The following is a 12395-nucleotide window of genomic DNA, read 5'->3' as shown; positions in this document are numbered from 1 at the left end:
TCACGCGCCTGTCTGCTTGTCTATGTCTGGGACATGGCTTCATTTTCTGGTGAAGATTCTTTCCAAAATTCCAGCCAAAAGCCTGAGGTCAAGTGGGAAATATGCACTCCTTGGGGGCTTAGGGAGAGTTTGGGGTCTGAGGCCTCTCCTTAGTACAATGATTCATGGCTTGGGGAGTCGGCATGAGCATGCTGTTCCATGGTGAGCCTGGCACTCATTGTCTGGGTATTCAGAAACATTTTCTGGAAAGGGCCCATATGGCAGCGTGTGCGTGTGTGTGTGTGTGTGTGTGTGTGTGTGTGTACGTGTGCACACATGCGCATGCACACAGACGGACACACACAGACACACCCACACCCACACTTTTAGCACCATGAGGTTGAAAAGTTCGTATAATGTGTAGCAGTGGTGGATGGTGGATGGTACAGCAAACAGAACATCAAACAGGAAAAACTGGTATTCTATCCCCAAATCTGCTTTCCTGCTTCCAAACTAAACAGGCTTCAAAGGGGACGCTTGTTTGTGCTTCTGCACCAGGCGGGACTTCTCAATGCTGGGGTCAGACCTAAAGAGCACAGAGCAGGTTAAAGAGCACAGACACAAGCAGGGAAGGCTGTCCACTTGAGCCATTGTTGCCCTGGCCACCAGGGAAAGCATGAGTGAACAGGGGCTCTGCTTACATCCTGAATATAGGGGATGTGCCCAGCGGACGCAGGGTCAGAGGATCTAGTCTGTGTGGCTGCAATACAGCAGTCAACTGCTAGGACCCTAGGGGCACTATGTTCTGAAATGTATCCTCTAGTATTTGTCCCTTTCCTACCAAATCTGAATTTCTCTACCAAACTTAAGCTTTTTAGGGCCAAGGGCCACAGATTTGACTTTTCACTGTAATTATCAGGAACAAACTAGGCGCACAGGCAGTGCCGGTAATTGCTAGCCTAGGAAGGTAGAAGAGGAATGTTCTCATTCTGGGGAGGCAACCTTGAGACAGACACCAGTGAGCTTTCTCAGTTATACCTAGTACAAACCGTCTAACAAAAGGGACCAATCTACTTACTTTTTCCTAACTAAAAGCCTCCTGGGAGGAAGGTGCAGTGGTATGGCCGTAAGTCAGTCCACTCAGGGGGGCAATGCAAAGCTCAGGGCACTGTGTGGTTCTGGTACTCAGTCTTATGACAGAAGCTGCTCTTCTTTTGAAGTGGAGCAAACCTTGCCTTAGGTCTAAGGGCCTGGGTTTAAGAGGTTCTGTCCAGGCCACATGGGGAGGGGGAAGGAAGACAGGGAGGGAGGAGGACTGCTTCAGTGCCAACATTCTCAGGTGGTGCTAACGTGTTTCCCACAACCCCCCAGGGTTCTACAGGCTCTGCAGGGGCGGATGTTTCCTGCCCTTTGTTTCCACCCCCATCTGGCACTAAGACACTTGGGACTGGGAGGGAAGGCCCAATGGAACATCTTGGCATGGATGTCAGAGGTGGCCTGTCAGGCAGACTGCCAGTCTGGTGCCTTTTTCAGAGAATAGTGTTCTCGAACTTTCTTCGAATGGCTGCTGGAAGAGGGACATTAAAGATCCTGGTCTCTGCAATCATCTCACACCCTTTCCCCCACAGGACAGTTATCAGCAACATTAGCTATACTGACAGGTACCCAGAGACCAAAGCACAACCAAGGCTGACCTGCCATTAAGCTTAAACACTAGGGTACACTCAGGAATCTTACACGAACACTCGAGAGGAAAAGCAGGCTTGCTGGACCCCGAGATGCTAACCAGTACCAATGGCCCAAGTGGTAAGAATTGAAAGGCGTGAGCCAAAGGTCTTGCTCTAAAGGGTTCCTGTCAGTCTGGCCTTAGGGTGACATTGGCCAGAAGAATGTTACCTCGAACCAACAGAATGATCATGAAAAGCTACAAGACAATCAGACCAAAGGCATCTAACCACTTCAAAATCCTCCCAGCCTCCCTGCCAGACCACCCAGCAGCACTGCCGTTATCTGCCAGGGCTGAGTGTTTACCAATAACGGGAACCAGCTTTGCTGTTTTACTGCAAGCTTTATAAGGAAAAAACAAGGGCTGGGCTCCTGCAGCCTCTGGTTGCTGGGACACAGGAGTCCATTTGCTCAAGCAGTTTAAGCCATGGATCAGCCATAATAATTTGAACTACTCTGATTATTAAACAATTTTCCTTGCTCCACGCATTCTCTGCAAATCCTGTCTTACACACGCACAGCCAGGTCAGCCTGCCTGGCTCCGGGCATGTGTAGAGGGGGCTGCTGTGCATATGCAGGGCTGTTCTGTCCTCCCACCCAGCTCACCGATGAGGGGCACCACCAGGATGTACTTCCTGCTCTCCAGCAGCCGAGCTAGACTGGCCAGGTGGTCAATGAAGCCGTTGGTATCTGGTACGAGGAACAAGGGTCTGATCTCCAGCTCCATCTGTCTCATCTGACTCTGGTCTTCCAAAACAGCCTACAGAGACACAGAATATGAGGGAGCAAGAAAGTGAGCAGGCGGGTGAGCCAGGGCCCTGACTCAACAGTGTGTAAGCATCCTGCCCCCCCCACATCTCTTCCCCCTCCAGAGGCACAGCCACCCCTTCAGCCTGAGAGACAGACCTACAGGCTGAGCTAAGCAGTACAATCAAAATCAACACAGACCAAATGGCCCAGGCCTGAAGTCTCACTGAACTTTAGCTGTCACTGAGAAAGGACACTGGTGATATTAAAAACAAGTTTCTGAGAGGATCATAAGACTTAACCAAGAAGATAAGAAGGAAGCAAGTAACCAGGGTAGGAGAGAAGAGTCACATGTTACACAGGCAGCACACACGGGGCAGCTCTCAATTCAAACCCTTCAATACTCAGATCAGGGCCAATTCTTCCTTCTCTCCTCCCTCCCTTCCTCCTCTTTTCTCCCTATCTATTTTTTTTTTCTTTTTTTCTTTTTTTCGGAGCTGGGGACCGAACCCAGGGCCTTGCGCTTACTAGGCAAGCGCTCTAAATCTGAGCTAAATCCCCAACCCCGCCTCCCTGTCTATTTTTAAAATAAGACAGGGTCTCATGCAGCTGGTCCAAACTCATACTTGGTTTTATGCAGTACTGGGTATCAGGATGTTAGCACTCTACCCACAACCCCAGGATTTGTGATTTCAACTCACTTCACTGTGCATTTCAACCATCCACCTACTCCAAACCCTAATGAAATTAAACATAAAATCTGAATTTTAAAAGTATATACACATGGTCCAGTGTGGTGGCACACAGCTTTAATTCCAGCACTCAGAAAGAGAAAGCAGGCAAATATCTAAGTTCCAGACCAGACAGAACAACTAGTGAAGTCTTGTCTTTAAAAAAAAGGGGGGTTGGGGATTTAGCTCAGTGGTAGAGTGCTTGCCTAGCAAGCGCAAGGCCCTGGGTTCGGTCCCCAGCTCCGAAAAAAAAAAAGAAAAGAAAAAAAAAAAGGGGGGGGGGGTTTTGGGGATTTAGCTCAGTGGTAGAGCGCTTGCCTAGCAAGTGCAAGGCCCTGGGTTCAGTCCCCAGCTCCGAAAAAAAGAAAAAAAAGGGGGGGTGGGGGGAGGGCTGGAGAGATGGCTCAGTGGTTAAGAGCACTGACTGCAGGGGTGGGGATTTAGCTCAGTGGTAGAGCGCTTGCCTAGCAAGCGGAAGGCCCTGGGTTTGGTCCCCAGCTCCGAAAAAAAGAAAAAAGAAAAAAAAAAAGAAAAAAAAAAAAGATTGACAAGATTCAACTACTACAAATACACACACACACACACACACACACACACACACACACACACACACACAATGTAAAAAGTTTTTAAAAACTGGGTATTAGCAGAAAGCTACTTATTCCCTGCAGCATAAGCCCATAAAGAAGTTATGACCCTGCCCACAGAGAACAACAATCAGATCATAACTATACCACCTGTCCTTTGCAGTGTTTCCTAAATTTGGGTCTCTCTCTTTTTTAAAGATTTATTTATTTATTTTATGTATATGAGTATACTGTAGTTGCATTCAGAAGAAGGCATCAGATCCCATTACAGATGGTTGTGAGCCACCATGTTGTTGCTGGGAATTGAACTCAGGACCTCTGGAAGAGAAGTCAGTGCTCTTAACCGCTGAGCCATCTCTCCAGCCCTTTTTTTTAAAACACAAGAGAGACAGCAGGGTCTGTCTCTGTAGCCTGGCTGTCCTGGAACTCGCTATTTTGCAATTCTGGCCTTGAACTCACAGAGATCTGCCTGCCTCCACCTTCTGCTGACAAGGCATACTACCCCCAGCATTTTTGCTCTTGTTTTAACTCTTTACCACAACAACCCTGAATAAGTAACACCATCACTGCCTTCATTTTCCCTTTAAATTGGCATCAGGACTTTTTGTCTTAGGCTCGTCAGGGAAGTACTGTAGGATATTAAGGATTTCATAATCTTGCTGTATCCCAGTACAAACTGAAACGCCAAAATGAAAATTCAAAGTGCCCCACCTCATACTATTCGACAGTCACTCCCATCACCTCCAGCAGGTCTGCGCACCAACCACTGTCAGCCCCAGAAGCCCACAAGCCAGGGATTATCTGTGCTACAGGCATTTCCATTTCTGTGGAACTCGGTGAACATCTGCAACACTCAGTGTCCTCTGGTCTGACGGTCTCACATGGGGAATGGCCTGATGGGACGGGTTTAGGGTATATCTGTCTCTACAGAGCATATTTATTATTGTGCTATTTCCTCTGGGGACCACAGCCAGAAAGCAAATTGACTGGCTGAATTATCTGCTCTGGCAGACTCTATGTAAGGAGCTAGCCAGTACCAATGGCAATCCAGAAGAGCAGGTGGGTCAGTCCCCTCACTCCCTCTTATGGTCTTCTGAAACATAGCAACCACAAGAACACAGACCCAAAAACAGCACAGAGGAAGTGTATGTGCGTGCCAACTGAGATGGGGCCCACAGTGCTGGGCCTGGCCACCAACAGTTAGCAAGAAGGCTGCTCAGGCTTCACGGGGGCGACAGTAAAACTGAAAGGGCATGCCTTCAAAGGATGGGGGTGGCTTTTCGGTGACCTACCAGAGACCTTTCCCTATGAGTAAGTTGTTGCTGCCACTGCCACCACAGTTGGCGAAGACACAGGCCACGGAACAGTGGCAGCATGGGAAGTGTGGCTGAGAGGCCCTGTCTGCTGAAACCTTCCAACTGATCTCACCTCACAAGGGGAAAGTGTCAGCCACATTCCCAGGGGTTTTGGGTCACTGTCCCTTCCCAAGAACTGCTAAAAGGATGGTAACACACAATCCAGTAATCTTGGCGTGGGCACTGAGAAGAACAGGAAATGGTGCTACTCAGGCCACCCCACCCCCCACCTCCCACCCCTGGGCTTCTGTCCTCCATACAACTCTACCAGAATGCTTTTCCCGAAGCCCTGGGTTCCAAATCTCTGTTTTATGGGAAAGAGGACATAACAAGCTCTGCCACATGGCTGGTGGGTGATAGGAGACACTGGCACCTATAGTGACAGGAGCCCTAGTCTTAGTCTTATTAAGGGAGTGCCATCTCTCCTCCTCCCACATCTGTTTTCCTACTTAGAGGAATGACATGCAGTCCTGGTTAGACTTCCATTAAGAAAGCTGATGACTGTGGTTTTTCACCGTGGATGAACAATGGGTTCCTAAGACCAGGTTAATTCCACCTGTATGTTAATGGTAAGCCAGACAGTCAAGGCAGGCTGGGAGCAGCCTGGTGTTTGAAGATAGCATAGATGTAAAATCTAGAGTAAGGTTTAGGGAAGCATTATTTCCTTGGGTACCTGGAGCTATGTATGGTCTGTGGCCAGAAAGGTGAACTGGCCATAGCCTCTCAAAGAGGTAGCAGATGGTTCCCTGGGAATGGGACACGGCCAAGCTGCGTGTGGTGGTCAGAGCTGGGCTGCCCTCATCCGGTCCCAGGGACGCCTGCAGACAACTTCCCCTAACCTGGCTCTGCCCAGTGAGTCACCACACAACTGCTTCCTGTTCCCCACATGCCCTCATGGAGTCTCAGGAGATTAGACAAAGTTGCTGTCTCTTCTTTTGGGGTACCCGTGGGCTTAGCAGGTAAGGGGATAAATATCTGAGTCACAAGATTAGTTCAGTACCAATAAAAAGAATGGCAGATCAAGAAGAGCGTAGGAGTCAGGCTTTCTGTGATGGGTGTCTGTGTTTCCGGCCTTTTCTGAGTGGCGCTGTGTGTATTTAGCATTTGCCCTCCCAACTTTTCCAGATTTTACCCGTCAGATTCCTGGCAGCTGTGCACGGCGCCTGTGCCGGCCGTCACGTCCCATTCTGATCTCTGGGTCGCACGGTGAGAGAAGGACACAGGATGCGCAGGGAGTGAAAAAGTGATGTTGATGGGGAGAGTGCCAAGTCCCCACTCACAGCCATGGGACGCTCGGGGAGAGGGGAAGCATGCTGCTGTGGAGTTCAGAGGCCGGTAGTGAGATTTATTTTTGTTTGTACGAGTAAAAAGCTGCAGAAGCCTCTGGTGGGAGTGAGGGGGGTAAAACTGGAATGCTGAGATTCAGACAGATCAGCCCTGGCCTGGAGTCAAATGTACTGACCCAGAAGGAGAGTTCCACAGGAGCCCTCTGACTGTTAGCTCAGCCTGGGCCACACTGATTCTTAAGACAGTGCCCTGGGAAAGTGTAGGCACTCCAAGGGCAGTGTGGTGGGACACAGGAGGACCAGGAGTTCATGATCATCCTTGGCAAGACCTTGTCTCAATAAATAAATAAATAAATAAATAAATAAATAAATAAATAAATTAATTAATTAAAAAACAAAAACCAAACACACTAGTGCGCGCGCGCGCGCACACACACACACACACCTCTCAAAAATAAAAAGAGTAGGGGTTGGGGATTTAGCTCAGTGGTAGAGCGCTTGCCTAGCAAGCACAAGGCCCTGGGTTTGGTCCCCAGCTCCGAAAAAAAGAAAAAAGAAAAAAAAAATAAAATAAAAAGAGTACATACTCCAAATCAGACTTGTAGCAATGAGGACCATGTTGACATGTGCAAGAGAAAAAAAAATCTTCAGTTTAGGGAAAAGTGCTAAGTGTCCAATTATCTCTGAGCAACAGCTTTCTGGAGCAAACTGACAGACAACTGCTGGGAAAAAGACACGGTATGCAATAGCTGAAGGAGCTGATGGGCTGTGTCTCTAGAAAGGTTCTTCTATAAGTTAAAGTGAGATGGTTTTACAATGCTAACCCACTGAAAACAGAGACAGGAATACAAACAGACAGACAAAAATACAATGCAGTTGGTTGACACAGAAGCTGCACAGCAGATCGTGAAATAGGGCCACCACACCAAGTAGAGGCTTTAAGTCTTTCTTTTGCTTAGAAGATCCATACACAGTGTGGCCGCTACCTTCCTTTCAAAGGGTGACAGAAATCACATAGGGTCTGTATTCTTTATTACTCTGGAGACAGAGTAATATCAGTATCGCACATGAGAGGTTTTAGAACACAGCAAACTTCCACATTCACCTTGCACGTCACAGAATGCTAGCCTTGTGCCTGACACAAATTAGCAATGACAACGATAATTTCTACTCCCTCTTGTACAGCTCTCTTTTACATTCTGTGCATATAAGTGGCCATCTAAGATATCAGTAACTGGAAATAGGAAGGGGAGGCAGAGGAATATTTATTTCAAGAACCTTTTTTTTAAAGATTAATTTATTTCATGTATGTGAGTACACTGTAGCTGTTTTCAGACACACCAGAAGAGGGCATCAGATCCCATTACAGATGGTTGTGAGCCACCATGTGGTTGCTGGGAATTGAACTCAGGACCTCTGGAAGAGCAGTCAGTGCTCTTAACCGCTGAGCCATCTCTCCAGTCCTAAGAATCTTTTTTTATTATTTGTGAACGTGTGTATATGCATGTATGTGCTCATGTGTGCAGGTACCTACAGGAGCCACAGGTGTTAGAGTTGTAGGTAGTTTAGTTGTGAGCCTACGGTTGCTGGAACTGAACTCGGATACTCTGGAAGTACAGTTATATGCTCTTAACAGCTGAACCATCTTTCTAGTTCTAGGGGTATTAATTTAGGGGTATTAATTTAGGGGTATTAATTTCTTTTGTGAGACTCACAACAGCTGGGTATAGATATATGCATATAATCCCAACTTACCTGGGAGACTAAGTCAATGAGTTCAAGGCCAGCCTGGACAGCAGACTGAGACTCTCTCATTTTTGGTGCACATGTTTTATATATATATATATATATATATATATATATATATATATATATATATATATATATGTGTGTGTGTGTGTGTGTGTGTGTGTGTGTGTGTGTGTGTGTATACATACATATATATATACACATACATATATATATATACACACACACACATATATCTCACACACGTATGTATGTATGTATGTATGTATGTATGTATGTATATGTTTAGGGATACATGTGCCCATGCATCACACACAAAGGTATCTTTCTCCATGGTTTCGCACTTTGTCTAAAGTAGATACTTGGTGTTTCAGGAAGGCTGGCTGGCCAGCAGACTCCTAGGGTCCACCTGCTCTACCTCAGAATGCTTGAGGAATAAGTGCTTTACCCAGTGAGGGAATTCCCCAGGCCCAACCTAGTCTTTTAAGAGAAAAATGATACTTCTGATTTTCATCAGTTAATTTTTTTGTTTTGTTTTGTGTTTTTTTTTTTTTTTTTTGGTTCTTTTTTTCGGAGCTGGGGACCGAACCCAGGGCCTTGCACTTCCTAGGTAAGCGCTCTACCACTGAGCTAAATCCCCAGCCCCTTGTTTTGTTTTTTGATACAGGTTTTTTTTTTTTTTGTGTAGCCTTGGGTGTCCTGGAACTCCCTCTATAGAGCAGGCTGGCCTGGAATTCAAGAGATTCACCTACAACTGCCTCACAAATGCTGGGATTAAAGGCTTGCAGTCACCACCACAACACAGTTTAAGCAATACCTTTTTTTTTTTTTTTTTAAGATTTATTTATTTATTTTATGTGTGTGAGTGTTTTACCTGCATGCCAGAAGAGGGCATCAGAACTCATTACAGATGGTTGTGAGCCACCATGTGGTTGCTGGGAATTGAACTCAGGACCTCTGGAAGAGAAGTCAGTGCTCTTAACCGCTGAGCATCTCTCCAGCCCCTTAAGCAGTACTCTTAATTGCTGAACAATCTTTATTTACTTTCTGATAGGGTTTTACTACATTGCTTAGGTCTGCCTCAGCCATATGATCTCTCGCCTCAGTTTCCTGAGCAGTGGGATTACAAGCATGTGACTGTGCCTGACAAGTACTACCTATTTCTCAAAACTACTTGGATTGTAAATGAAAGAAAAGGGAGAAGCAAAAAGTAAGAGTGGCGAGATGGTCACTGCAGAAATCAAGGGAGGAGATAGTGCATGGGCTGTTGAAAGCTTCCCCTGAGAAGGTCTTTTTTTTTTTTTTTTCGGAGCTGGGGACCGAACCCAGGGCCTTGCGTTTGCTAGGCAAGCGCTCTACCACTGAGCTAAATCCCCAACCCCGCCCTGAGAAGGTATTAACAGTCCCTTTTCTGGATGTCCAAAATGATCACAGGGATGAACAGATGCTTAAGCCAGGTGTAGTACATGCTCATAATCCCAGCACTTGGGATGGGAAAGAATATATGAGGACTGTGCTTGAGCTTGAGGTTAGCCTGTCTCAAAACTAAAACACAAGAGAACAAAGAAAAAAGAAGCATATTTGCTTTAAAAAATTATGACATTTGCTTGTACCCTCCCCAATGATAGGATCTCTGCAAGTTGTAGCAGCCTACATCTTTCTTTATTCCTAGCACTCAAGAGGCAGAGACAGGCTGATCTTTGTAAATCAAAGGCCAGCCTGGTCTATACAGCAAGTTCTAGCCTACACAAGGCTACATAGTGAGAACCCGTCTCAAAACAGACAAATAAACATAGGGTCCCCCTGTTGCTTAGGCTAGTGGTGAAATCCAGAACTCAAGTTATTTTCTCACTCGATCCTCAGAATAGCTGGGATTACAGGCACATCAGGACTTAACATAGGGCTCCTAGGGTCTGACTATTACAGGACCTCAATGAACTCAATCACATAGTCTCATTCACTAAATAATACTTTCAAGAGAATCCAGATGAGTTAAAAAATGTTTAAATGAAGATTTGTACTATGCATAAATTGTTTCCTGCATGTATGTGCTGTGTACCATGAGCTTGTGCAGTGCCCATGGAGGCTATAACAGGGTGTCAGATCCTCTGGAATTGGAGTTACAATTATGAGATGCCATGGGAGTGCTGGGAATGAAACTCAGGTTTTCTAAAAAAGCAGCCAGTTCTTTTAACTGTTGAACCATTGAGATCCCGAATGTTAATAAAAAACCTCTTGATCTGAAAAGGCTAAAAGTATACTCTCTTTTGTAGAGAATGAAGGGCTAAGCATAACACTTCTGAGTCTGCTATCCGCATTAATCTAAAAGGTGTTTCAGCCCAAAGGCTTGACCATTCTGGGATACAGGCATAAGACAGAACCCTGTGGATGCTGTGGGAACCATTGAGGCAGCAGTGACTAGAGTCATTTGGAAGTCTAGCACCATGGTATGTAGAGAGGCTGGGGTACGTTTGGGCGGTAACCAGCTCTGCAGACTGATGTGCTTTCCATCAAAGGTGAACGTGCCCCTGGACTGGTAATGTCTCCGACAGCTAGGAGCCAGGGTTGAATGTCTGTCTTCCGTCAGCTTCCTTCTATACAGGTGTGTGTGTGTGTGTGTGTGTGTGTGTGTGTGTGTGTGTGTGTGTGTGTGTGTGTGTATGTGTGTTCTCTGTATACTTCATTGTTCCACAATGCCCTCCCAACCCCCTCCCAGGCCGGGTGGCAGCGTGAATGGGCTGTGGCTATATTTAGAGTCAAACTCCTGGGGCTACCACAAAGGAGTGACTACATCTTCAGGAGGGTGGGTGGGTGGGAAGGGGACAGTGGAGTGAAGCTATTTTCAGAACACATGTCATTGCTGGCTACAGAGCAAGTCTGTGGCCATAATGCAAAGGGAAACAATAGCTGTGGCCAGAGGAAGAGCCTGTTATGTTTCAGGTGGGATGTTTGCAACTGCTCAGGAAACCTGACCCCGCCCAACAGTAGCACAAATCACAGGAGAGCCTCACAGAGTCAGGAGAGGAGGCAGAAGATTCACAGGGCCAGGACAGTATGAGATGCCAACAGGCCATGCTTCCTGAGTGCCCAAAGGAGGATTTTCAGTGACTGTTTGGCTCTGGGTGCTTGGTTAGAAATGAAACCCTTCTGACCAACTTCCAGACAAATCATGTACCTTGCTAAGGACTCTGGACCTCTCCCAAGAATGGCAATACAAATAAAAACACAGGTAGAAAGCATGAGATAGATACAGCGAGGACAGATACAGTGAGGACCAATACAGTAGGAAGTGTCATCTTAGGCAACAAGGCAAGGCCTAGGCTATGCCAGAGCGTGTGGTCTCAAGCCCTGGGTGGGTGGATTTGGCACCCCTCACATCCAGGGGCCTAGCTGGGCTCTGCAGTTCCAGCTGCACAGCCCCTGAGAGCTCCCCACACCCCTTTTCTGACCTCTAGTCGGCCCCACTTACCAGCCTCTGTGCAGTCCCGGAAGCAGGGAGGGACAGGCTGCAGGAGGAGGCCAGGCCTCGCCTCCCCCATCTCCACAGATGAGCCTGAGGCCCAAGGGTCTATGTGGGAGCAGGGAAGTAGAGGTGTGGCTACAGCCCCAGATCTCACTTGGACTTTATAGCCATCCTGGGGCAAGGGGGCTTTTGTTCAACCCCATCTTCATATCCCCTTCCCCAAACATGTGTGGTTCCTGTTTTGCTGCATCTGTAAAAGGCGCTGGGAGCTGGGGACCTGCCTTACACCTCTCGGTTAACACCCTGGAGACTGATGGAGTTCAGAGCAGTGTAATTTACAGCCCATCTCTCCAATCTTAATTCACTGGATGCTCCTTTCTTCCTTATTGTATTAGTGTGACCCAGGTACCTGCCAACAATAATGGTCTTTCTAGCTAGGAGCCTCTCCCCTCCTCCCAGGACAATTTATACCTTTTTCTTGGGATTTTCCCCCTTAAATTAAACAAAAAGAGGAAAAATAGAGAAGGTTAACACGGGTTTGAAGCACTGAGGCCCCATGGTTCTGGGCAGGGAGCCAATGGCCTGAGGGCACACACATGTGTGTGCTCTCCCAGAAGGGCCTTCACCGGCCCTGTTTTACAGCTACCTCGGCACAGACTCCAGGGTTCACGCATATGGCCAGACAGATGTGTCTGGCTTACGTTCAAGGCTGGAAAATGAAGAATTATGGAAGTGAAGGGCCCCGGGCATTAAAGAGAAGGGGGAGGTAAAAG

At 47.1% G+C, this 12395-nt stretch overlaps 1 protein-coding gene across 3 annotated transcripts in view; it reads right to left on the bottom strand.

Moving 5' to 3' along the window:
- The window catches only part of Smg6 (SMG6 nonsense mediated mRNA decay factor), a 228111-nt gene that overhangs the window by 5809 nt on the left and 209907 nt on the right, over nt 1-12395 (bottom strand). For all 3 annotated transcript variants that reach the window (NM_001105808.1, XM_039085511.2, XM_039085509.2), the window contains one exon: nt 2311-2464. In NM_001105808.1, coding sequence (NP_001099278.1) covers nt 2311-2464 — 154 coding nt within the window. The remainder of the gene's footprint in view (nt 1-2310; nt 2465-12395) is intronic.

The sequence above is a fragment of the Rattus norvegicus genome, chromosome 10, assembly GCF_036323735.1.
Source record: "Rattus norvegicus strain BN/NHsdMcwi chromosome 10, GRCr8, whole genome shotgun sequence".
Classification (NCBI taxonomy): Eukaryota; Metazoa; Chordata; class Mammalia; order Rodentia; family Muridae; genus Rattus; species Rattus norvegicus.
This window is presented reverse-complemented; position numbering and strand designations above follow the sequence as displayed.